Source organism: Bubalus bubalis, chromosome 5 (assembly GCF_019923935.1).
Source record: "Bubalus bubalis isolate 160015118507 breed Murrah chromosome 5, NDDB_SH_1, whole genome shotgun sequence".
NCBI lineage: Eukaryota > Metazoa > Chordata > Mammalia > Artiodactyla > Bovidae > Bubalus > Bubalus bubalis.
The window spans coordinates 16,517,504-16,545,194 of NC_059161.1; the positions used below are offsets into that span (position 1 = coordinate 16,517,504).

Below are 27,691 nucleotides of genomic sequence, written 5' to 3' on the forward strand. Positions count from 1 at the left end.
TCTGTAGCGACAGCACGTAGGCACACAGTACCTAAAATACCATAGATTTCCTTTCTGAAATATATTGGTTAGATTTTTTTAAAGATCTTAGCCAGAATAAAAATTTTTATTATGTAAAATAACCACCCCCTTAGTAATTATCATAATAGCACCTTTTATGTCTATGGCTCCTATGTCCAGTCAACAGTTTATGGGCACATATCATGACACCTAACAAGCAATCTAGAAAAATATTAGTATTTTCTCGTTTTGAAAACTGGGATCGGAAAAATGAATCTTTTTGTTGTGTTGTTTGTTTAATAAACATTACTGAACATCTATTATATTTCAGACACTGTCCAGGTTACTATGGATACCACTGTGGAAGAGACATGTTCCCTGTCTGGGAGGAACCCACCTTTTGATAGAGATACCAGAGAATAGAGATGGGATTTGGATGCAATATTATGAGTGCAGCAGTTAAGGTAAGAAGAAAGTGCTTTAAGTGTGCTGATGAAGTTCAGACATATAAGCCTTCTTTGTATTTTATAGCAGCTTTCCTAAGAATTTTTCAAGACTCTTCAATAGCTTTAGTGTCTCTACAAACCAGATAGAATAGTAACATTTACACTTTACAGATTATAGAACATTGATACCCATCTTAGAATCTAAAGACCTATATATAGAAAACTATAAAACACTGGTGAAAGAAATCAAAGAGGACACTAACAGATGGAGAAATATACCATGTTCATGGATTGGAAGAATCAATATAGTGAAAATGAGTATACTACCCAAAGCCATCTATAGATTCAATGCAATCCCTATCAAGCTACCAACAGCATTCTTCACAGAGCTAGAACAAATAATTTTACAATTTGTATGGAAAAACAAAAAACCTCAAATAGCCAAAGCGATCTTGAGAAAGAAGAATGGAACTGGAGGAATCAACCTACCTGACTTCAGGCTCTACTACAAAGCCACAGTTATCAAGACAGTATGGTACTGGCACAAAGACAGAAATATAGATCAATGGAACAAAATAGAAAGCCCAGGGATAAATCCACGCACATATGGACACCTTATCTTTGACAAAGGAGGCAAGAATATACAATGGATTAAAGACAATCTCTTTAACAAGTGGTGCTGGGAACTCTGGTCAACCACTTGTAAAAGAATGAAACTAGAACACTTTCTAACACCATACACTAAAATAAACTCAAAATGGATTAAAGATCTAAACGTAAGACCAGAAACTATAAAACTCCTAGAGGAGAACATCGGCAAAACACTCTCTGACATACATCACAGCAGGATCCTCTATGACTCACCTCCCAGAATATTGGAAATAAAAGCAAAAATAAACAAATGGGACCTAATTAACCTTAAAAGCTTCTGCACATCAAAGGAAACTATTAGCAAGGTGAAAAGACAGCCTTCAGAATGGGAGAAGATAATAGCAAATGAAGCAACTGACAAACAACTAATCTCGAGAATATACAAGCAACTCCTACAGCTCAAGTCCAGAAAAATAAATGACCCAATCAAAAAATGGGCCAAAGAACTAAATAGACATTTCTCCAAAGAAGACATACAGATGGCTAACAAACACATGAAAAGATGCTCAACATCACTCATTATCAGAGAAATGCAAATCAAAACCACTATGAGGTACCATTTCACACCAGTCAGAATGGCTGCGATCCAAAAGTCTACAAGTAATAAATGCTGGAGAGGGTGTGGAGAAAAGGGAACCCTCTTCCACTGTTGGTGGGAATGCAAACTAGTACAGCCACTATGGAGAACAGTGTGGAGATTCCTTAAAAAACTGGAAATAGACCTGCCTTATGATCCAGCAATCCCACTGCTGGGCATACACACTGAGGAAACCAGAAGGGAAAGAGACACGTGTACCCCAATGTTCATAACAGCACTGTTTATAATAGCCAGGACATGGAAGCAACCTAGATGTCCATCAGCAGATGAATGGATAAGAAAGCAGTGGTACATATACACAATGGAGTATTACTCAGCCATTAAAAAGAATACATTTGAATCAGTTCTAACGAGGTGGATGAAACTGGAGCCTATTATACAGAGTGAAGTAAGCCAGAAAGAAAAACACCAATACAGTATACTAACGCATATATATGGAATTTAGAAAGATGGTAACAATAACCCTGTGTACGAGACAGCAAAAGAGACACTGATGTATAGAACAGTCTTATGGACTCTGTGAGAGAGGGAGAGGGTGGGAAGATTTGGGAGAATGGCATTGAAACATGTAAAATATCATGTATGAAACGAGTTGCCAGTCCAGGTTCGATGCACGATACTGGATGCTTGGGGCTGGTGCACTGGGACGACCCAGAGGGATGGAATGGGGAGGGAGGAGGGAGGAGGGTTCAGGATGGGGAACACATGTATACCTGTGGCAGATTCATTTTGATATTTGGCAAAACTAATACAGTTATGTAAAGTTTAAAAATAAAATAAAATTAAAAAAAAATAAAGTCAATAGGATTCAGAAAGATTATGATCCAAGTTTATATATTGCTTAATGTACATTTTCCAATTTCATCTCTTTCTATTAGCCCCCATCAACAGGTTTGTAGAATACGAGCATCTTCCTGCAATAGTATTCACCTTGTTCCCCCTGCCGGAAAAGGTTACATTGAAACTAAAAGAAATTATAGAAGACAAGCTGTTTCATTTTGTTTCATCCTACCTAATCTTAAGTTTTTCACTTTATGCCTAAGTGATTTTATGGAAAAATCATAAGCTAGCAGATCTGAGTGCATCCCAAGTCTTCCATCTCAGTCTCTGAACTTCAGTTTTTTCCTTGACTAAAGGAAACATTACCTATCACAGGCTTCCTGTAAACTTTAATGATAACTGTATGCATATACGGTGGCTCACCTAGGGTCCCACAGAGTCGGACACGACTGAAGCGACTTGGCAGCAGCAGCAGGTGATAAAGAATCCACCTGCAGTGTGGGAAACCTGGGTTCAATCCCTGGGTTGGGAAGATTCTCTGGTGAAAGGAACAGCTGCCCACTCCAGTATTCTGGCCTGGAGAACTCCATGGACTGTATAGTCCATGGGGTCACAAAGAGGTGAACATAACTGAGTGACTTTCACTTATTACTTTCATGAATATATGAGTGCCTGACATACAACACTGGCATTTGATGAATGTTAATTTTTTTGATCTGTTGCTCTTTTATCAAGCTAAAACTAGTAATATAGAACTACTGCAGCATAAAATTATTTTTTTAAAAGTAGGTTATCCAGTCTTTGTCTATAATACTCATAAATCTGACCATACACCCAAATTTATTCTCATTCAGTGCTAGAAGATAGATTTCTTTGTCCTCGACTCTGATTACAGAAAAGAATACAGTATCAGGACATTATGAGTCAGATTCCAGAGGGTGGAAACTTTAAAAAAAAAAAAACCTTTTATCACTAAAAACAGCTTAATATAACCACACTTCTGCCCAAGTAAGTAGAGTGGCCAGTTTTCAACCAGACACCAAGTACTTGCTAAGAAGCTACTCTTAACATTGCTATTGAATTTACTCAGAGCTTTGGTAACCTGATAATTAATATATAGCAAGCCTCCTCCCTTTTATTAATAATACCCATCTCACCTGTTCCATGAACCCTTAACAAGTACTAATTTATTTTGATAATTAACCTGCATATTCTGATTGTTTACAAATCTTGTGTACAATAGATACTTCATAAATGTGTTTCTATTTTGATGAGAATGATTTGTCAATTACAGGACTCAAGGACACAATGTATAGGAAGCTGGCCCTTCTCTTCAGTGCCACACCTCAGACATGGAACTAAGTGATTCAGTCAAGTGAGTAATTCGTTCTCTTCAAATAGTGAGTTGGATACAAGTTGATTAAACTCACTGGCAGCCTTTCTCAAACAGTTTATTTATTTCTCAAACACTGTGAATTTATTCATTCATTTCCAAGAAGGAGTCACTGAGCCTCCAGAACAGTCAGGAAGCATTGCAGTTCAAGATTTAAGAGAAGAAACTTCTGGTTTGGGAGACAGTGAGATGGCAGTGGTAGTCAGAGCTTGCTCCCTCTCCTCCACTCTCCTAATAATTCCCAAAGGAAACCTTATTAATCTTCAAGAGTTTCTCTTAACTCCCAGTAAGAAAACACTTCTGGTAAAGAACTACACTTTAAAATCCTATCTGCTGTTTTAATGGATATAGACCATCTGGAGAAGTCAGGATGAAATGCCCATAGGGAAGACTGAAGAGTATTAAATTAAAACCTTGGCCTCTTATACTTTATGTTGAGCAAAGGCCTTTGTGTTCATGGATTTCTTTACTACTCCAAGAACAGTACTACGGAAACCAGCGTGGGGTCCCTAGTCTAAAATCAATGTATTTCATGTCAAAATATGTGGTATTACCCAGAAGCTGTCTTTTTTTTTTTCTTAAAACACCCAAATAAAAGGAAAACAATTTTTTCACTATTTTACAGTCACCTCTTTCCCTATATCTGGAGCATAGTCAACTATTTTTGAGCACGGAGAATGTGAAACTGACACTGTCATAAATCTGCTCTTCTTCAAAACCATAGGAAACCACACGTGTGCACACATGCTCATACACATGCACACAGTCCTCTTTTCCTGCCTTTATTATTTTACCACTTCCATTTTCAGTTGAAGTTAAAATGTGATATAGATGAAAAGCAAAGCAGCTCACGATATGCATTTGTTACTTCAAGGCTTACTATGGATAGGTACCCAAGTACTGTTCTGCTTTGCTTTGCTATCCTAGGATGTTTTCTATTCACAGAAAAATTCTATATGTTATAAACCTAGATAGTTTGTCTCACATTTATAAAAATCCTTAATATCATTGGGTTACAAGATATGAGAGCATGTCGCAGAAGAAATTAGTGAATTAATATATATTTTAGTCTATATTTTAGCCATGTTAATCTTTAAAGTTTTTATTTTAAATTCTTGGCTTGAATTTTCCATTGGCTTTCCATTGCTCTTAGAATAAAGTCCCCAGTCCTTATGATGACCTACATGATCTGGTCCTTGCCTGCCTTTTCTCTAACATTTCCTGAGGTCAGCACTTTACCCACAGTGACCTTCCTTTAGGTCCTTAAATAAGTGGTATTCTTTTCTACTCAGAGCCTTTACACCAGCTGTTTCCTTATTTATATAACTTTTCTCCCTTCTTATGCTTCAAGCCTAAACTAGAACATCTTTGGAAAAGTCTTCTCTGCCCTACACCCCATCATGCTAGGTTAGCTACACCTACTACATACTCCCATAGCACCCTGCCCATCTTCTTCATGGCATTTGTCATATTTGTAATTCTTTATTCAATGTCTGTTGCCTCCAGTTGGCTATAAACTGTAAGTGCAGACACTACCTGTTTTTTGCTTGCTGCTGTTTATCACTCCCCCAGCAGGTTGCCTGATACAAGGATGCTTATAAATGTTTGTAGAATCAATCAATCTTGGGAAAATTTTGAAGTTTGGACCCTGACTTTTCATATAAATGATTAAAATTCCTGACCACCTTTCTATGGAATACCGAAGTCTAAGCAATAAGAGAAGCATTACTAAGCAATAAGAGAAGAAATTTTCTGGGCCTTCAGCCTGTCTGAGAAATTGAAACTATTATATGTAATTTACTTAGGCAGTCAGTAAAGAGCACACTTATAAAATTATGGATAGCTCATCTTTGAAAGGAGTGATGCTAAACCTGAAACTCCAGTACTTTGGCCACCTCATGCGAAGAGTTGACTTATTGAAAAAGACTCTGATGCTGGGAGGGATTGGGGGCAGGAGGAGAAGGGGACGACAGAGGATGAGATGGCTGGATGGCATCACCGACTCGATGGACGTGAGTTTGAGTGAACTCCAGGAGTTGGTGATGGACAGGGAGGCCTGGCGTGCTGCAATTCATGGGGTTGCAAAGAGTCAGACACGACTGAGCAAATGAACTGAACTGACTGAACTCATCAATTATCTAACAGCAAAGTCTCATACATCAATGTAGGAAAAAGGTCTTCAGTGTCCAAATTACTTTTAACTTTTATATTTTCTACTTTGGGGATAGGGGAACCAGTTAATCCTCTTATCGTGTGGCAAAAGAAAAGCACACTTATGGGGAAAGATGGCAAGAGAGAAGACAGGCAATCAGCTAGGTTGGAAATAGGATAGAAAAATTAGATTTAAAAAATTAGAAAATTGTCACAGTGTAGAACAGAAAACTCAGTGGTCTTTGTATTGCTCACTGGAAAGATGTTTAAAAATTCTGGCATTATTATTGTTATTTTTTTTTTCTCTCCTGTAAAGAAGGCGATGGCACCCCACTCCAATACTCTTGCCTGGAAAATCCCATGGACAGAGGAGCCTGGTAGGCTGCAGTCCATGGGGTCGCTAAGAGTTGGACACGACTGAGCGACTTCACTTTCACTTTTCACTTCCATGCATTGGAGAAGGAAATGGCAACCCACTCCAGTGTTCTTGCCTGGAGAATCCCAGGGACAGGGGAGCCTGGTGGGCTGCCATCTGTGGGGTCGCACAGAGTTGAACACAACTGAAGCGACTTAGCAGCAGCAGCAGCAGGATAGGGCTAAATAAATTTACTGTATGTTTCCTAAGGAGAGGGTCATATGCAATTTCAAAGTAAATGAGATATTTATATTTAAGTTATATTTCTAGAGGCAGGCATGTTATCTAAGTTCATGGTGGCTCAGTGGTCAAGAATCTGCCTACAATGCAGGAGATGCGGGTTTGATCCCTGGGTCAAGGAGATCCCTGGAGAAGGAAATGGCAACCCACTCTGGTATTCTTGCCACAAAAATCCCATGGACAGAGAAGCCTGTGGGCCACAGTCCACAGGGTCGCAGAAGAGTTGGAAACAACTTAGTGACTAAACACCTAGCGACCTAACAACTAGATACTGTGCCTGGCAACATTAGGCACTTGGGAGGCACTCAACAGGTGGTGCTGCTCTTGTTACACATATAAGGTGAATCAGAACTTCACATACTCAACTTCACATTCTAAATAATGTAGATTTAAAAAAAATAATGTAAAATTGCATTTGGAGAGAGAGAGGTACACAGCACGCTGCCTTAAAACTCTATGACCAGTTGTATCACGTGACCAAGTATAAAGTGCCAAGAGAGAAAACAGCTTTCATCTACCTACAGAGGATGTCTCAGTTCATTAGGAGTTTCATATCTGAATGAGATGAGGTCCAAGATCTGTCAACACTGAAGACGATAAGGAGGCTTAGAAGGAGCAAAACCACCTGCTTGTGCTTTCCCTGCCCTCTTTCAAACTGACATTTCCAGAAGGCTCTCTGGCTCACTCTCCCATTGTCTTGCTCTCTCTCAACCAGTGGCTGTGAGCTTTCCTTTACGGTATCCAAAGTGATCCGACCCTTTGTCCAAGAAGTTGTTCAAGGGTTTAGTTCTTCTTGAAAAATAACCCTGTGGTAAACCTATAAGGCATGCCAACTCTTGGAATACCAACATTTCCAAAATGTAGGCAGCAGTGGCCTAGATGTTACAGAAGGTAATCAGCTTGTAGAAAGTGAAGTTGAAGTCCTTTTTCTGTAAGTATTTGTTGGACAGCTAAATTGTAGCATTAAAGTGCAATAGGAATTTTAGGTAAAGATGTTAGAGTCCATAGGGAGTGTTCAACTGATGATCCATTCCTATCTTTCTCTGCTCTTTAAAGACAAATCTAAACCAATCCTTTACTTCTCAGAGCCTTAATCTGGGTGTATTTAATGCTAAGGAGAAAGCTTAATGAGTTATGGATCCTCTAGAATTTTAGTGTTTAATTATTTATTCAGTTTTTTCATTCACTCAATCCTCAAAAACATATTGAGAATTTTCTGTGTGTTGGGTCATATGCTAGTCACTGGGGTACAAATGTGAACAATACGGTCTTGCTCTCAAGTGTTTAAAGCTTAGAGGAGAATTATGGGGCAGTTGTAGTATAGAGTGATAAAACTTTTAGAGGTCTTTGGAACCATTCCATCTTGAGATCAGGTGCAGACAGACATGCAATCAGGTGGTCCTTAAGTGTTCCCGTCAGCTTCAAAGTCTTTCAGAATAAGGTTTTGCAGAGTTAACTTTTTCAAATTCTATTTCCCAGAAGGAAAAGGAATATTTACAATTCAGCTACCAGAAGAGTGATGGCAAACCACAGCTAAAAGTATTCTAGACTAAAATATGGCTGAAGGATGCAAACTTTGTAATTCTGTGTCACAGTTATAGTTGGGTTAATAGAGCTTATACAAGTTGTATACAATAGTAGATGTAAAGTCTAACTGTGACATAGACTTGCACAGAAAATGGCCAAAAACACAATACTAAGAGCAGTTATTTCTGTGAGGCAAATTATTTATGGGAGGCTTTTATTGATCTCCCACCAACCAAAAAGTAAAGTAGATTTTATTGTTGTGGTGGTTGCTATTGTTGCTAGGAGTTTCATTGTTTGTCATTGTTTTTAAAGAATGTCTGGACTATCTGCCAAGTTACGGAAACCTAAGAGTAATGGGGAAACTGAATAGGAGATAGATTAAAAATAAATGTAATGGCAAAATAAATAAATAAATAAATAAATGTAATGGCTTTTTGCATACTGGTGATTAAAAAAAAAAATGGCCTTATTAGAGGCCATTCCCTAAGACATGTCCTAAGGCTCACTGTAACACAATATCAGGTACTGATACTTTTGTACAAAAGTTGATGCAGGTGATCATCTTTGAATACATCATTGCTGACCTTCTTTGGCAGTTCTGGATCTACTGGGAACCATCACAGCCTGAAAAGGATGAAATGCCCTAGATGGGATTCACAAAGGATCATTTTATATAATAAAAGTCTAACATTAAACCTTTCCTGAACCTTTTTGCCTTCTCTTCTCTTTAGAATTCTCTTCTCATCCCTCAACTTTAGGTCATACCTGACCCCTCCCAGTTGTATAACAACCTGCATTTCCTCATTTCTCTGGAATGTGACCAGTCAGGAAACTCAACAGTTGCTTTGCTATTTTTTTTTTTTCCTAGTGAGAAAGAGAAAGATAGGGAGGAAAACTGAGTAGAGAAAGAAGCAAGAGCACAGAAAGAGAAAAGGGAAATTATAAAGTCTAGAGGAAGCGAAAGAAGAGATGGATGAGCAAAGAACCACATTACCTGGTAATGGTAATAGTTGTTAGACACTTACCTATTAGAATCTACTTTCTGTGAAACTCTAAGAAATGACTAGATCCCCAGTCCAAATTAAAAACAAGAAAGGAACTTGGCAACCTCTGAAATATACTTTCAGACCCAGTGATCTCTATCTGCTGAATGGGACATCTCTGATTCTTGATGTCTGACAAGTTCAAGATGTTTTCCATTTAATGATCCTTTTTGAGGCTGGTACAGACCATGAGAAACTTTATATTGCCATTTTAAAAGTTGATATTCCCCAAAACAAAACATATCATTTGAATTTAGCCTGCAGATACAATGTGGAGTATTACCCTTCTCTTACCTCTCACGCATGTGATGGTGAAAGCACCGTATAAGTACAGAGTAGTGCAGTCGAAACAGTTGTTAAAACTACTAGACACTCTGCTGAAAATCCTCTTTTTCCCCCTCAGGTGTTTTTAAGATGACTTGGAACCTTCTAATTAAATCTGACACTCTCTTTTAAATTTTTCATTCTTTTAAGCTTTCTGTTCTATTGGGTAATACTAATCATGTTTCCTTTACCCAAACTATTTTTACTTTGAATCCAATGATACTTTAATTTTTTTTTTTAATTTCAGTACCTTAACCTCATCTTTAATTCATTACACTGTTATGGTTCTAGTGATACATAATAAACACTTGGCTATAAATAATCCGTAAATGGAAACATAATGACAGGACTTGGTCACTTCTTGGATGTGAGCACTGGAGAGGAAGAAATTCAGGAGACTCCAGGTTTCTGCTTGAGAAACTAGATGAAAATAGAAATCATAAGAAATAGTTTGGAGTGATGTGTGGACGTGAAGATAATGAATTTTTGTGGACATGTTGAACTGGAGTGGTCTGGAGTTGAGAGATCTTGTGATCTGGAGAACTTGAAAGAAATCTGACTAGAGTTGTAAATTTGGGAGTCATCAATATGTAGATGTAACTGAAGATACCTGAGTGGTTTCAAAAAGCTTGTTTATAAAGTAAGAGAGCTAGGAGAGGTTTTGTCTTACAGAGAGGTGAGAGCCTTCAGCAGAAAGGATCCAGGATAGAAAAATAAGAGATAAAAGAGAGGCTGAGGAGATAGGAAATGCGGCTTCTGAAGAAATGGGAAGAGAGACTGTCAGGACACAAAGGCAGAGATGGAAATCTTTTTTCTGATAGAATAATAATGAAATGGTAAATTATGGAGTTTCTCCCCCTAGCCCCAATATTTTCTTTTATCCCTTGCCCTCTAGGATTTTAAAACTTCAGGTTATAAAATCACATAGATTCTGAAGAATCAGGACAAAGACTGATGATTTAAGGGCAAGGCTTTCAGCATCAGAATATATTAAAAGTCCTTCAAATTGATATATACAGAAAATCAGAGAGGAGAGCAAGAAACAAACGGACTTTGTACTCTGCCTCCCTTCATCCCAAGTCAGAATCCCGAGGAGACTTACAGAGATTCTGAATAGTTTTTTGACATTTGAGAACAGAGGAAACCTCAATCCCCATTACTGAGTAAAAGCCAAAGACGGTAGCAAGACCACAGAATTCCTCACATCCAGAAAGGCAGAGGAAAATAGTCAAAATGGTATTGTGAGCGATGCTTTGAATGTCCACATCTTCTCCAAGAACTCCAGTCACAAAAACATTTTCTTTTTTAAATTAAAAAATGTCTCTGGGTTCAGTCACAAGAGAATCATCTCTGGGTATCCGAAGTGAAAAAGCAGCACCACTAGTTTAGTGAACCTAGAGCTGTGGCCCTGATGGTTTTCTAGGTCTGGAAGCAAGTAGAAGTTGGCTAGGAGTTTGAATTCCTGAGTAGTGGGGATCAACAGCATCCTGTATAGGGTATCGCACCTTAGTCAGGCTCACTGTGAAACTGGGGTTTGGGAAAACCTTCCAAATGGTTTCCACCCTGACCTAGAGTTTTAAAAAATGAACAAAGCAAGCCCCGGCTTGTCTGCAGTGGTGAAAGGAAGAAGAGAAACCAGGGCACCCCGTCTGCTTGCTTTCCTGCCTGACAGATCTGCTATCTTCTCCAATATCCCTGAGGGTCAGGAGGTCTGAGATACCTAGTTCTGGACAAAGGGGTTTCCAGATCTACCTGGAGGCTACACTGAAGTGTGTGCCTGCTTAGCCATGTCAAACTCTTTGCGACCCCATGGACCACAGCCCGCCAGGTTCCTCTGTCCGTGGGATTCTTCAGGTAAGAATACTAGAGTAGGTTGTCATTCCCTTCTCCAGGGGATCTTCCCGACCCAGGGATTGAACCCAGGTCTCCTGCATTATAGGCAGATTCTTTACCATTTGCTTTTATTTCAAGAACTTTAGAAAGTTCTCAGTGTATATTGTCTCTCCAAATATGACTTCCACCATACTGTTTATTCTCTTCCTAAAACTACTGATTAGATGCGTGCTTCATGTATTCTGTGTGTTGCTGTGAAACAAACCTTTCCAAAACACAGTGGCATAAAACAATCTCCAAGATTTCTGTGTGATAGGAATTTGGATAGGTACTTAAGGGATAGCTAGACTCTGCTTCATGATGTTCAGGGTGTCAGATGAGAAGACATGACCAGCTGGTGATCATTTGAATAGCTGGTTTTTTTTGGTTCACGTGTCTAGGCTACAGTGAGCAAGGCAGAACTCTACTGGAACTGTAAGGTGGGATGCCAACACATGACTTCTCTGTGAGGTTTGAATTTCCTCACAATGTAGTATGATTTCGTCATGTAATCATACTATTTAATGGCAACTCAGAGCTCCAATAGTGACTGTTCCAGAAATGAGGCAAAAGCTATATAGACTTTCATTATCTAGGCTCAGAAATCATATAGTATCCCTTCGACCATACTTGGGCTTCCCAGGTGACTCAGACGGTAAAGAACCTGCCTGCAATGCAGGAGATGCAAGAGATATGGGTTTGATCCCTGGGTTGGGAAGATCCCCTGAAGGAGAGCACGGCAACCCACTCCAGTATTCTTGCCTGGAGAATCCCCATGGTCAGAGGAGCCTGGGGGGCTACAGTCCGTGGGGTTGCAAAGAGTCAGACAACGAGTGAGCCACTAAGCACACAATGAACCTGCCCAGACGGGAGGAATGCAGGGGCTGCACCCACCTCTGAGTAGAAGGCATATCAAAGAATTTGTGGCTGCGATTTTAAGCTACCACAATACAGTTCAAAATAGATTTGTATTCTGCATGAATTCCTTCATCTTCCAATTCAGTAATTCTTCCTTAATTAACTGGATGAGAGTAATCCCTTTACAATGTGTGTGTATATTAGATCATCACAATGTACACTTTAAATGTCTTATGATTTTGTCAATTAAAGCTCTAACAAAACTAAAAAAATTCGTTCTCTGTGATGAGTTTAGAGTTTATCTCATTGAATATTTTTTAATCAAATGTTTGTTACTCTGTTTAGCTATTTTTCATATTCATCTTTACTTAATGCACATCTTCTGTGTTTGTCTCTTAAGCTTTGGGTTTTTTTAGATTTTTTTTTTTTTATTTCTTTGAATGTATTTATTGTGAAGTCAGTTTAAGACTACTTGCCAATATGGACTTCTTTTCTGGTGGAAATGGATCATCTTCAGGGAACAGAGATTTAAACAATATTTTTTTAAAGTATAGTTGATTTACAATGTTGTGTTAGTTTCAGGTGTACAGCAAAATTATTGTCTTTTTTTTTTTTTTTTTTTTTTTCAGATTTTTTTCCATTATAGGTTCTTACAAGATTTTGAATGCTTTGCAGTAAGGACCTTGTTGTATATCTGTTTTATATATAGTAGTGTGTATCTGTTAATCCCAAACTCTTAATTTACTCCTCCTCCCCTTTCTCCTTTGGTAACCATAAGTTTGTTTTCTATGTCTGTGAGTCTATTTCTGTTTTGTAAATAAGTTCATTTGTATCATTTTTTAAGATTTCATGTATAAGTGATATTATATATTTGTCTTTCTCTGTATGACTTATTTTACTTAGTATGATAATCTCTAGGTAAATTCATGTTTCTGCAAATGGTAATACTTCATTCTTTTTATGGCTGAGTACTATTCTTTTGTATATGTACACCATATTCTTTATCCATTCATCTGTTGATACAGATGTTGAGGTTGCTTCTGTGTCTTGGCTATTGTAAATAGCACTGTGAACATTGGGATGCATGTCTTTCCGAATTAGAGTTTTTGTCTTTTCTGGATATATGCCCAGGAGTGGATCATATAATAAGTATATTTTTAGTTTTTTAAGGAAGCTCCATACTGTTTTCCATAGTAGCTGTACCTGTTTAACATTCCCACTAACAGTATAGGAGAGTTCACTTTTCTCCATACCCTCTCCAGCATTTTTTATTTGTAAAATTTTTGATGATGGCCATTCTGACCAGTGCTGGGTGATACCTCATTGTAGTTTTGATTGGCACTTCTCTCTCATTTTTTATTTGCATTAGCAATATTGAACATCTTTTAATGTGCTTGTAGTTACTCCTTGAAAGGAAAGTTATGACCAACCTAGATAGCATATTCGAAAGCAGTGACATTACTTTGTCAACAAAGGTCCATCTAGTCAAGGCTATGGTTTTTCCAGTAGTCATGTATGGATGTGAGAGTTGGACTGTGAAGAAAGCTGAGTGCCGAAGAACTGATGCTTTTGAACTGTGGTGTTGGAGAAGACTCTTGAGAGTCCCTTTGGACTGCAAGGATATCCAACCAGTCCATCCTAAAGGAAATCAGTCCTGGGTGTTCATTAGAAGGACTGATACTAAAGCTGAAACTCCAATACTTTGGCCACCTCATGCGAAGAGTTGACTCATTGGAAAAGACCCTGATGCTGGGAGGGATTGGGGGCAGGAGGAGAAGGGGACAACAGAGGATGAAATGGCTGGATGGCATCACCGACTCGATGGACATGAGTTTGAGTAGACTCCGGGAGTTGGTGATGGACAGGGAGGCCTGGCGTGCTGCGATTCATGGGGTCACAAAGAGTTGGACACGACTGAGCAACTAAACTGAACTGAACTGAGGCCATCTGTATGTCTTCTTTGGAAAATAATATTATATACGTATGTATATAAAAACCCTCCACCTAACAAATAGAGAATTCATGCTCTTCTCAAACACACATAAAACATTTTAAAAATTTGACCAGGCTAGATATTTTAATGAATTACTATAGTATAGACCACATTCTCTGATCAGAATTTAGTTAAATTAGAAATTCTCATATGTTTGAATACTTAAAATCACATTCCTGAATAACTCATGATTTAAATAAAATTTACACACCATTTAGGGAAGAATAACAAAGAAAATGGGCTTTTGTGGTGGCTCAGTGGTAAAGAGTCTGCCTGCAATGCAGGAGATAAAGGAGATGTGGGTTCAGTCCCTAGGTTAGGAAGATCCTCTGGAGGAGGAAATGGCAACCCACTCCAGTATTCTTGCCTGGAAAATCCCATGGACAATTCAGCCTGATGGGCTACAGTCCATAAGGTCGCAAAGAGTCAGATGCAGCTGAGTTACTGAGCACAACAGCAGCAAAGAAAAATACATGATAAAACTTGGCTAATGCAACACCTTGAGAACTACTGGTTTAAATTAACCTGACTTGGGGGGTGGGAGTGAGGCTCAGGAGGGAAGGGATATGTGTATACATATGGTTGGTTCATTTTGTTGTACAGCAGAAACTAACATAACATTGAAAAACAATTATATTCCAATAATAACATTTTTACAGACGAAGTTAATAAAACAGATAATATTATAAAATCAAGTCTAAAAAATAAAAAATACTTGTGTAATGCAGGTAAATTGAAGGAAATTTATGGCATTAAATGCACTTATTAAAAATTATTTCAAATGAATGAGCTAAGCATCCACTTCAATAACCTGGGAAGTGAATAGAGTCAGCCTCCCCAAAATACAACTGATCAATGAATCCAAACTTGATTCTTTGAGAAGACCAATAAAATACATTTCTAGCAAGCCACACTGAAGAGAAGATAGGATAAATAAACAATATTATTTTTTCAAATAGAATTTTTTGAATAAGAAATTCAAAAGGGGACATATTAGAAATTTAGTAGAGATTAAGAATATCAGTAATGCTCAAAATTCTCCAAGCCAGGCTTCAGCAATATGTGAACTGTGAACTTCCTGATGTTCAAGCTGGTTTTCGAAAAGGCAGAGGAACCAGAGATCAAATTTCCAAGATCCGCTGGATCATGGAAAAAGCAAGAAAGTTCCAGAAAAACATCTATTTCTGCTTTATTGACTATGCCAAAGCCTTTGACTGTGTGGATCACAATAAACTGTGGAAAATTCTGAAAGAGATGGGAATACCAGACCACCTGATCTGCCTCTTGAGAAATTTGTATGCAGGTCAGGAAGCAACAGTTAGAACTGGACATGGGACAACAGACTGGTTCCAAATAGGAAAAGGAGTACGTCAAGGCTGTGTATTGTCACCCTGCTTATTTAACTTATATGCTGAGTACATCATGAGAAACGCTGGGCTGGAAGAAGCACAAGCTGGAATCAAGATTTCCAGGAGAAATATCAATAACCTCAGATATGCAGATGACACCACCCTTATGGCAGAAAGTGAAGAGGAACTCAAAAGCCTCTTGATGAAAGTGAAAGTGGAAAGTGAAAAAGTTGGCTTAAAGCTCAGCATTCAGAAGATGAAGATCATGGCATCCGGTCCCACCACTTCATGGGAAATAGATGGGGAAACAGTGGAAACAGTGTCAGACTTCATTTTTCTGGGCTCCAAAATCACTGCAGATGGTGACTGCAGCCATGAAATTAAAAGACACTTACTCCTTGGAAGGAAAGTTATGACCAACCTAGATAACATATTCAAAAGCAGAGACATTACTTTGCCAACAAAAGCCCGTCTAGTCAAGGCTATGGTTTTTCCTGTGGTCATGTATGGATGTGAGGGTTGGACCGTGAAGAAGGCTGAGTGCCGAAGAATTGATGCTTTTGAACAGTGGTGTTGGAGAAGACTCTTGAGAGTCCCTTGGACTGCAAGGAGATCCAACCAGTCCATTCTGAAGGAGATCAGCCCTGGGATTTCTTTGGAAGGAATGATGCTAAAGCTGAAACTCCAGTACTTTGGCCACCTGCTGCTAAGAGTTGACTCATTGGAAAAGACTCTGATGCTGGGAGGGATTGAGGGCAGGAGGAGAAGGGGACGACAGAGGATGAAATGGCTGGATGGCATCACTGACTCGATGGACGTGAGTCTGAGTGAACTCCAGGAGTTGGTGATGGACAGGGAGGCCTGGCGTGCTGCGATTCATGGGGTCGCAAAGAGTCGGACACAACTGAGCGACTGATCTGATCTGATTTGATCTGAAGAATATCATTGTTTATACTATACAATATATAATACTAAGGAGCTTTATGTCAGTAAATTGAAAACTGAGGTAAAACCTACAGTTTACCAGAAGAGCATAAATTTATTTAAGAAGAAATAGAAAATCTGAATAAATCAATCATCAACAAATTAGATCAGTAGTCCAAAGTCTCCCAACCCATCCTTAGATCCGTTGCCAAATAAACAATGCCACATGGTTTTATAGGTAAGTTTTACCATATTATGGAGAAGGCAATGGCACCCCACTCCTTGTACTCTTGCCTGGAAAATCCCATGGATGGAGGAGCCTGGTGGGCTGCAGTCCATGGGGTAGCTAGGAGTCAGACACGACTGAGCGACTTCACTTTCACTTTTCACTTTCAAGCATTGGAGAAGGAAATGGCAACCCACTCCAGTATTCTTGCCTGGAGAATCCCAGGAACGGGGGAGCCTGTTGGGCTGCCGTCTATGGGGTAGCACAGAGTGGGACTCGACTGAAGCGACTTAGCAGCAGCAGTAGCAGTTTACCATATTTAATGGAACAGACAATCCCATACTCTATAGTTGTTCCAGGCAATAGAAGTAAAGATAGTCCAGCTTATTTCATTAAGTTACTAAGCTGTTAACACCAAAATAGAAGAACTCTGCAAGCAAAGGAAATTATAGATGAATCTCATTTTTTTGACATTGTAATGAAAGTAATTAGAAAATCAAATCCAGAAGTGTATTCAGAGCAATACATCAGACAAAAATAAAGTTTACCTCAAATATAGATGTGACTCAGTGGTAAAGAATCTGCCTGCAATACAGGAGATGCAGGTTCAATCCCTGGGTTGGGAAGATCTCCTGGAGAAGGATATGGCAACCCACTCCAGTATTCTTGCCTGAACAAGAACACAGACAGAGGAGCCTGACAGGCTGCAGTCCATGGGGTCACAAAGATTTGGACGTGACTTAGTGACTAAACAACAACAATAATTTTAAATGCATCTGTAATCTGTTTATTACCAGATTAAGGAAAAGGCCCATATGCTCATCTCAGTGGCTACAAAAAAGCATTAATATGTCAAGAACTATAAAAACAAAATCTCTTACATAACAAAAAATATTATACTGAGTCTATAACGAACATCATATTTAATTATGAGACTAGAAAAGTATTCCCATTAAATTCGAGAACATGACATGCCTGCTATAACCTCTGTAGTTAAACATAATACTACCAGTTCTACTCCTCTATATTTAAAAGGGAAAAAAAAAAAAAAAAGGTGCAGTCATTAGCAAGGAAGAGAGCAAAATATTTGCGGGTATCATTTTTTTAAGTAGAATCTCCAAGAAGCTATTCAAGAAAAAAAAAAAAAAAACTTAGCCTAAGTGTTCAGCAGCCTTGCTAAATTACAATCAATGTGAAAAATCAATATCAATTCTATATACCTAATAGGAAACCCATAGACCTATGTAATTATGGAGTAGCGGTGGTGGTAAACATCCCATTTACAGTTGCGATAGAAATAAAAAGATGCTCAGGAATAAATCTTACAAAAATGTGCAAGATCTTTGTGGTTAAAATACCTAAAATGCCAAATGGCAAAAAATAAAGATCTTAGTAAAAATTATGTCATACTAAATTCACAGAAAAATCAATACCTTAAGTATTATGATAACTCCACAATTAAATGGAATTTCAAAGTCCTAACAAAACTTTTTGTGGAATTTGACAAATCCTAAAGATAATTATAAAGAGAAAATGTCTAAAAAGAGAAAATTCTAGAAGCCCAAGGAAGTGTGATTTTTTTTCCTCTAGATAGGAAAATTCCTCATAGAGCTATAGTAAGTAGATGAAGCGGTGTTGTAATACAAAGGAGAGCGCTGAAGTAGACACAAGTGCGTGTGGGACCTTGGCATATGATAGAGGAAACATTAGTGAATTTGAGGGCTACTGACTTTCTGTACTGAAAAAAAGGAGATTAGATCACTAATCCATACCTTATGCCAGCAGTTCTTAAAATTTTTGGTCTCAGAACTCATTTACACTGTTAAAAATTATTGAAGATGTCAGAGTTTTTGTTTATGTGGGTTGTATCTGTTGATATTTACTATAGGCTATGATCTGAATTTTGTGTCCTCCCAAAATTCCTGTGTTGAAATCCTAATTGATGGCCTTAATAGGTGGGGCCCTATGAGAGGTGATTAGGTCAGGGGGTGGAGCTTTCCTGGATGAATTTAGTGTTCTTGTAAGAGATCCCACAAAGCTGTATATAGCTCCTTCCTCAATGTGAGAATACAGTGAAAAGCCTGTGACCAGAAAAAGGGGCATCAAGCAATCATGTTAGCACCCTGACTTCAAATTTCCAGCCTCTAGAACTGTGAGCAATAAATGTTTGCTCTTTATGAGCTACCCAGTCTGGGATATTTTATTATAACAGCCTGAACCAACTAAAACACTATATTAGAAATCAAAATTAAGAAATGTGTAAAACACATGAACAGATTGTGTTCATGTGGAACACATGCTAGTGGAAGCACGCATTCCATTAGCCATCAGAGTGATGGCATCATCACGTCATGTAGCCCCTGGAAAACTCCCCCGCTCAATGAGAAAATGAGAATGAAAAAAAGTGAATAATGTCTTAATATTATTAGAAAAATAGTTTTGGTTTTCCAAGTCTCCTAAAAAAGTCTTGGGGACCCCCAGGGTATCCCCATACCACTGTTTGAGAACCACAGCTATAAACTAGACTCCAGATGAATTAAGGATCTAAAACTGGGACAAAATAAAAATTTTATAACTATTGAAAGAAATTATAGGTGAACACATTGTGGCCACAGGGGAAGAAAGGATTATTTAAGTGTTAGTCAAAAGCACAAATATAATAAAGGAAAGGCTTTATAAATTTGAATACTCCAAATTTAATACTTCTGTTTGATGAAATATCTCATGTGTACGTGTGTTAGTCGTCAGTTGTGTCTGACTGTTTGCGACCCCATGAACTGTAGCCTGCCAGGCTCCACCGTCCATGGGTTTCTCCAGGCAAGAATACTGGAGTTGGTTGCCAATTCCCTTCTCCAGGGGATCTTCCCAAGCCAGGGATTGAACTCAGGTCTCCTGCATTGCAGGCAGATTCGTTACCACCTGAGGCACCAGAGAAACTCGAAATATCTCACACACGGTATTAAAAGGAAAGCCACAGTCTGGGTGAAAATAGTTGTAGCATATCTATGAAACAAAGGATTAATATTCACACACTATAAATTCCTTATATAAATAAGAGAAAGACAATCTAACAGAAAAATATGGGGAAAGAAAATATGCTCAACCTCCCTAGTAATTTGAGAAATACAAATTAAAGAGTCCATCAGATTGGGAACTATTTCTAAAGTTCACAATACCAAGTGTTGACAATTAGTTATATGGAAGTGAGAAATCTTACCTACTGCTGGTGGAAATGTAAATTGGTAAGGCCACTTAGGAGAGCAATTTAGAAATGCCTTGCCCAGTTGAAAATGTGCATGTCCTATGATCCAAAACTCCACCTCCAGATACATAATTTAAAAGAAATGGTGAAAAATGCATGAGATAACATTAAATGCATGAGATAATATTTAATGATTGATTGATTATCGATCAATATTGATTGATTAAATATCAATCAATCAATATTCAATAAATATTCAATATTTATCAAATTCCTACCTGAACCCAGAATCATAGTAGGTTTTGGGAATAAATAAGTAGACAACACTGCTCTCAAGAAACTAAGTGAAACTGACATTTATGGAGATATATAGATTAGATATAGACATAGAGATATAGATATTTTATAAGTATTAAATATATATTTTATAGAATAGTCTGTATCAATTCAAACAGGACTGAGTACTTTGAAGCAAAATTGAGCAGCATGAAAGGGTGGGGGCTGGAGGTGCTATTTTAGGAAGGATGGACAGGGAAGACCTTCCTGAGAAGGTGAGTTTGAGGAAAGACAGAGAAATGAGGGAAGAAGGTCTGTGTTTAAGGTCTGAGAAAGTACATTTCAGAAAAGAAAGCATGGCAAACACAAATTCTCTGAAGCAGAAATGACTTGGAATATTGGAAGAAAGAAGCCCACGAGGTAAAGTGGAATCAGTGTGTGGGGTACGGTAGAAAACTATTGTAGTAGTGGGAGAGAGACGGTGGTGGTTGAGGCTTGTTTAAAAGTGTTGAGAGGGCTTCCCTGGCGGCTCAGTGGTTGAGAATCCTGCCAGTGTAGGAAACACGGATTTGATCCATGATCCAGGAAGATCCCACGTGCTGTGGAGCAACTAAGCCAGTGCAGCACCACTGTTGAGCCTGTCCTCCAGCCCAGGAGCCACAACTCCGGAGCCCTTGTGCCCCATCTACTGAAGCCCGTGCGCCTAGAACCCATGCTCCACAAGAGAAGCCGGTGCAATGAGAAGCCGGTGCACCATAACTAGCCAAGTAGCCCCACTCACCACAACTAGAGAAAAGCCTTCACAGCAACGAAGACCCCACACAGCCAAAAATAAAGTATTGAGAAGTGATTGGATTCAGGATACAGAGCAGACAGCTTGGATGGGGATTTGAGGTGTGAGGGAAAAGGTTCAAGGCCGACTGAGGTTTTTGGCAAATGTGCCTGGTGAAGCCATTTATGAAGATAGAAATAATTAAGGAGTAGCAGGTGGTAAAAGGAGGCAGGAAAGGATAGTCACTACAGTATTGTTGGTATTAAAAAACCACTGGAAATACCCTCAAGGCTGAATGGCTCGAGTGCAGACAAAGTAGGGTATATGCATTTGATGAAATACTATACAGAAGTTATAATAACTAGTATCAGTACATGAATGAGTCTTAACAATACTCTGCAATATCAAATTGCAGAATTTTATATTCAGTATGATACTATTTGAAAATACAGATACCAGATATTGTTTTTGGCTATAAATATATCAAGCAAAAGCATAGCAACATGGACTAGATTTGTGCCAAATTGATGTTACTGGTTGTCTCTGGGGAACGAGGGAGATAGGGAGTGAAGATGGGAAGGGCACATAAGGGACTTCCCCTTTACTGAAGAGAAATATGAAAGAGTGACATTTGTTCATTTTGCATGATAAGTACATGGATCGTTTGTATTATCGAATGTACTTTAAAAAAAAAAAACTTTTTTATTTTGTATTGGGATATAGCTGATTAACAGGGCTTCCCAGGTGGTGCTAGTGGTAAAGAACCCACCTGCTGATGCAGGAGACATAAGAGACACAGGTTAGATCCCTGGGTTGGGAAGATCCCCTGGAGGAGGGCATGGCACCCCACTGCAGTATTCTTGCCTGGAGAATCCCATGGACAGAGGACCTGGTGGACTGCAGTCTGTGGAGTCACAAAGAGTCAGATATGACTAAGCTCCTTAGCACCACACGCGTAGCCGATTAACAATGATGTGATAGTTTCAGGTGAATAGTGAAGGGACTCGGTCATACATGTACATGCACCCATTCTCCCCCACTCCCCTCCCATCCAGGCTGCCACATAACATTGAGCAGAGTTCCTTGTGCTCTACAGTAGGTCCTTATTGGTTGACCATTTAAAATATAGAAATGTGTACATGTCCGTCCCAAACTCCCTAACTATTCCTTCCCCCTATCCTTCCCCACAGCAGCCATGACTTTATCAAATGTACTTTTAAAAATGTGTTTTCATGGAAGAAGGCAAAGAAAGACTGACCAGTGTCTAGGAAGACAGGCCCAAGCCACTCCCATCCATGCATCAGTGGAATGACTTTGCTAAGCTAAGTCGCGTCAGTCGTGTCCGACTCTGTGCAACCCCATAGACAGCAGCCCACCAGGCTCCACCGTCCCTGGGATTCTCCAGGCAAGAACACTGGAGTGGGTTGCCATTTCCTTCTCCAATGCATGAAAGTGAAAAGTGAAAGTGAAGTCGCTCAGTCACGTCCGACTCTTCTCGACCCCATGGACTGCAGCCCCCCAGGCTCCTCCGTCCATGGGATTTTCCAGGCAAGAGTACTGGAATGGGGTACCATTGCCTTCTCCAGTGGAATGACTTTAATAGCACTTAAAAGCTTGAATGAACTGATGACACAGCGGCACCCAGCATGGACTGACAGATGAGGGTGATTCACTGGCTGCCAGTGCTATTAAGATGGTGACTGCCGTCTACATCCCATGGGTCCCCAAGCCATGTCCACACCTGACTCCAGCTCATAGTGTAAATGCAGCACCCAAACTGAAATTTAGATCCAACCCAGAGAAAGGGAGAAGATTGACCTAGGTTATATTTCTGCCAGTGTCAGGATAGACATTGAGTTTATGCCGAATTTTTTTAAATTTACTTTTAATTGGAGGATAATTGCTTTACAAGATTGTGTTAGTCTCTGCCATACATCAACATGAATAAGCCATAGACACAGTATGTCCCCTCCCTCTTGAACCTCCCTCCCACCTCCCACCCCATCCCACTCCTCTCGGTTATCACAGAGCACCTGATTTGAGCTCCCTGCATCATACAGCAAATTTCCACTGGCTATCTATTTTGCATGTGGTAACGTATATGTTTCAGTGCTACTCTCAATTCATTCCACCCTCTTCTTCCCCCACTGTGTCCATATGTCTGTTCTCTATGTCTGTATTTCTGTTGCTGCCCTGCCAATAGGTTCATCGGTGCCGTCTTTCTACATTCCATATATATGTGCTGCTGCTGCTACTGCTAAATCATTTCAGTCGTGTCCGACTCTATACGACGCCATAGACGGCAGCCCACAAGGCTCCCCCATCCCTGGGATTCTCCAGGCAAGAACACTGGAGTGGGTTGCCATTTCCTTCTCCAACACACGAAAGTGAAAAGTGAAAGTGAAGTCGCTCAGTCGTGTCCGACCCTCAGTGACCCCATGAACTGCAGCCCACCAGGCTCCCCGTCCATGGGATTTTCCAGGCAAGAGTACTGGAGTGGGGTGCCATTGCCTTCTCCGATATATATGTGCTAATATATGATATTTGTTTTTCTCTTTCTGACTCACTTCACTCTGTACAATAGGCTCTAGGTTCATCTACCTCACTGAAGTGAAGTGAAGTGAAAGTCACTCAGTTGTGTCCGACTCTTTGCAACCCCATGGGCTGTAGTGTCCGTGGAATTCTCCAGGTCAGAATACTGGAGTGGGTAGCCATTCCCTTCTCCAGGGGATCTTCCCAACCCAGGGATCAAACCCAGGTCTCCTGCATTGCAGGTGGATTCTTTACCAGCTGAGCCACTCATTAGGACTGACTCAAATGTGTTCTTTTTATGGCTGAGTAATATTTCATTGTCTGTATATACCACAACTTCTCTATCCATTCATCTGTCGGTGGATATTTAGGTTGCTTCCATGTCCTAACTGTTGTAAATAGTGCTGCAGCGAACACTGGGGTACTTGCGTCTCTTTCAATTATGGCTTTCTCAGGGTATATGCCCAGTAGAGGGATTGTTGGGTCATATGGTACTTCTATGCCTAGTTTTTAAAAGAATCTCCATATCATTCTCCATAGTGGCTCATTTTTATGTTAGGAAAGAAGAAAGCAAGGATGGATAGTGATGTAAATAAATTTCTCATTGAGGAGAAGAGTGGGTTGTCTTGGGTTGGGAAAGGCAGGGGAGGTGGCCTGATGCATTGAGAGAATAAGTGTGGCAAGAATAATGGAATGAGGTAACTGGAAGACCAGGAGCTGTGGTTCTGGAGAGAGGTGTTAATTTATAGTATGTGAGGCTGAATGGCTCCAACTGGGTGTGACTATAGGACTCGGAGAGGGAAGGTGGAAACAGCTGGGATCACCTTGCTTTTCTCCTGATTTATATTTGGCGATGTATAAAAGAAAGGGTTGTCTCTTTATTTTATAGACTGTAATTGTGAATGGGCTGGTGGTTAAAGTATTCTGCTCATTGTTTAATATTTCATGTGTCTGCAGAATTACAGAAATCAGAGAGTCATGAAACTAGAAAACCCTGGAGAGGTGGTAGTCTTCCTTCCCACTACCTCCAAAGTGTCAAGGCCAGCATTATGTATATGTAAGGACATCTTAGTATAAAAAGTCTAACTTTTCGAGGCAACCTACTTAAATATCAATCACTTTTGATTTAAGCTAAGTTAATTATTTTAATCTAATACCTCTCTGCTTAGGAACAAATTCTTGAGTTCAGTAGGATGAGGAATTCTGTCTCAAATTACAAATGGAAAAGATAGGTAAATGCCCTTTACACTTATCCTGAGTTGTGACTTCTCTATCGTTGGATCTCAAGTTATAAAAATATGTACAATTTTTCCCAAATCAAATTGTCAAAGATCAAAACATTTGATAAAATACTGATTTAATACAGATTTAAGGAAGTAACTGCTCCTATGTAGTTGATGAGTATATAGGGATAAAGAGCAAATATCTTTCAAAAGTAAAAATGTGCATACCCATGGACACAAATTCCATTTCTAGGTGTTTATTCAGTGAGTCTATTAATTCAATATTGTTAATAATATGAAAGATTGGCAACATTATATCTTTCAATAGAATCATGAAATAAAACAACCCAGGCATTCAGTGAACACCACACAGTGATTAAATAACCAAGGCGCTAGCTCTCCATGTACTAATATGGAAGAATATGATATATTGATATGTGAAAAAATCAAGGTAGACAGCAGGATGTATATTATGCTAGCATCTGTCTCTTTTGTTGGCTATGAGGGGTACTCCATTTCTTTTAGGGGATTCTTGCCCACAGCAATAGACATAATGGTCATCTCAGTTAAATTCACCCATTCCAGTCCATCTTAGTTCACTGATTCCTAAGATGTCAATATTCACTCTTGCCATCTCCTACTTGATCACATCCAATTTACCTTGATTCATGGACCTCACATTACAGGTTCCTATGCAATATTATTCTTTACAGCATCAGACTTTACTTTTGTCTACGGCCATGCCACCCTGGACGCGCCCGATCTCGTCTGATCTCGGAAGCTAAGCAGGGTCGGGCCTGGTTAGTACTTGTATGGGAGACTTTACTTTTACCTAGATAAACCAAGACAAGCCTAGACAGCACACCTAAACCTGGTGAAAAACCTAGACAGCATATTAAAAAGCAGAGACATTACTTTGCTGACAAAGGTCCGTATAGTCAAAGCTATGGCTTTTCCAGTAGTTATGTACAGATGCTGAGAGCTGGATCATAAAGCAGGCTGGGCAGCGAAGAATTGATGCTTTCAAATTCTGGGTCTGTAGAAAACTCTTGAGAGACCCTCAGACTGCAAGGAGATCAAACTAGTCAATTATAAAAGAAGTCAACCCTGAATATTTATTGGAAGGACTGTTTCTGAAGCTCCAATACATTGGCTACCTGATGCCAAGAGCTGACTCATTGGAAAAGACCCTGATGCTGGCTAAGATCGAAGGCAAAAGAACAACTTGGCAAGGGATGAGATGGTTAGATAGCATCACCGACTCAAGAGACATAAATCTGAGCAAACTTCAGGAGATGATGGAGGACAGAGAAGCTTGGCTTGCTACAATCCATGGGGCTGCAAAGAGTTGGACATGACTTAGCGACTGAACAACAGCAACATCAAAGTGGATTCGTTTGTAGTGGTTCCCTAGGAGAAAGCAGTTTCCTGAGGAATCAAGTTGGTTTTGGTGAGAGGGAGTTTAAAAAAAAAAACAAACTCTGGTGCATGCAATTCTACAATGAAAAGTTAGTATCCTAGAGATTTTCCAAATGATAGTTCCCGGGTGGTAACAGGCATTATAAAGTGAGCAGACTTCCCTGGTGGTTCACTGGTTAAGAATCTGCCTATCAATGCAGAGGACATGGGTTTGATCCCTGGGTTTGATTCCACATGCTGCGGGGCAGCTAAGCCAACGTGTCACAGCTTCCAAGCCCACATCCTAGAGCCCCATGCTTTGGATCAAGAGAATCTACCACACTGAGGAACCTGCACATCACAGCGAAGGGTAGCCCCCACTTGCAGAAACTAGAGAAAGCCCACATGCAGCAACAAAGACCCAGTGCAGCCGTTAATAAAGAAATTTTTAAAAAGGCACTGAGCATTTAGGAGAAATGGAGAAAGTGTATATCTTTATAGAGAAAACGAACATAAAGTCCACACAGTTTTTGTGAAGCAAAACTCTTCTCTGAAAATTACAGAGACCCAGGTTTGATCCCTGAGTCAGGAAGATCCCCGGGAGGAGGGCATGGCAACCCACTCCAGTATCCTTGCCTGGAGAATACCATGGACAGAGGAGCCTGGCAGGCTACAGTCCATAGGGTCGCATAGGCTACAGTCCGACACGACTGAAGCAACTTGGCACATACAACGCATCACCAAATAAGTTTGGGCAACTATTGTTAAACAATAGTTTAACAGATTTTATTTTTTCTTGGTGAGACATCTCAGAGCCTTTCACATACGAGTATGTATTTCCACAAGGGAAAAAAAACTATGCAATGTCCAAAATTAGGTTTCCACAGAACCTTAAAAAAAAAGTCACAGCACATCTTGTGAACTAATGTTATACAGGACAGTAGGGAATAGTTGAGCCTTCCTCTTCCTCCCCTGGCCTCCCATTTCTATCCTGATGATCTCTTCCATCTTGTTTTACCTTACCTTCCCCCAAATCATTACATATTCTCCATTATGATGTCTATGCTTAGAAAATGTTGATGTCATCAAGAGTGATGATGACCTTCTTGCAAAGGTTTCCTTACCACTCACTGCCATAATCCTATGCATGAGTACAGCAGGAGATTCTGCATTTTCCGACCCATCACTATCTGTAACAAGACAGAGAGATCAGTGTCAGATTGGAGCAAGCCTGAATGTGACGTCTCACTGTCAGTGAGGCCTGTCCTTCAGGTGTCATGGCACTCTCTGGAGTCTGGTCTTGCCTTCTCTCAGTCCTCAAAGGCTAGGTTTAGGGCTTGGCCTTAGGCCTCCCTGAAGCAGTCATAGTGCCTTTTCCCCCCACTCTTTCATGTTTGATCATCTAAGTTCCTAGATTCTTTAAGGCTAAAATTGAATTTCATTAGAGTTAAAAACTCCAGATTGTAGAATGCCACCCATCTCTGGCCAGTCAGTGCCT

At 39.6% G+C, this 27,691-nt stretch overlaps 1 protein-coding gene across 2 annotated transcripts in view; it reads left to right on the top strand.

The window, feature by feature from the left end:
- NMNAT2 (nicotinamide nucleotide adenylyltransferase 2) overlaps positions 1-27,691 on the top strand; it is a 220,484-nt gene that overhangs the window by 2,653 nt on the left and 190,140 nt on the right. For both annotated transcript variants that reach the window (XM_025285503.3, XM_025285504.3), the window contains exons 2-3: positions 332-464; positions 3,770-3,850. In XM_025285503.3, the coding sequence (XP_025141288.1) occupies positions 3,828-3,850 (23 nt within the window). In that variant the 5' untranslated portion in view covers positions 332-464; positions 3,770-3,827. The remainder of the gene's footprint in view (positions 1-331; positions 465-3,769; positions 3,851-27,691) is intronic.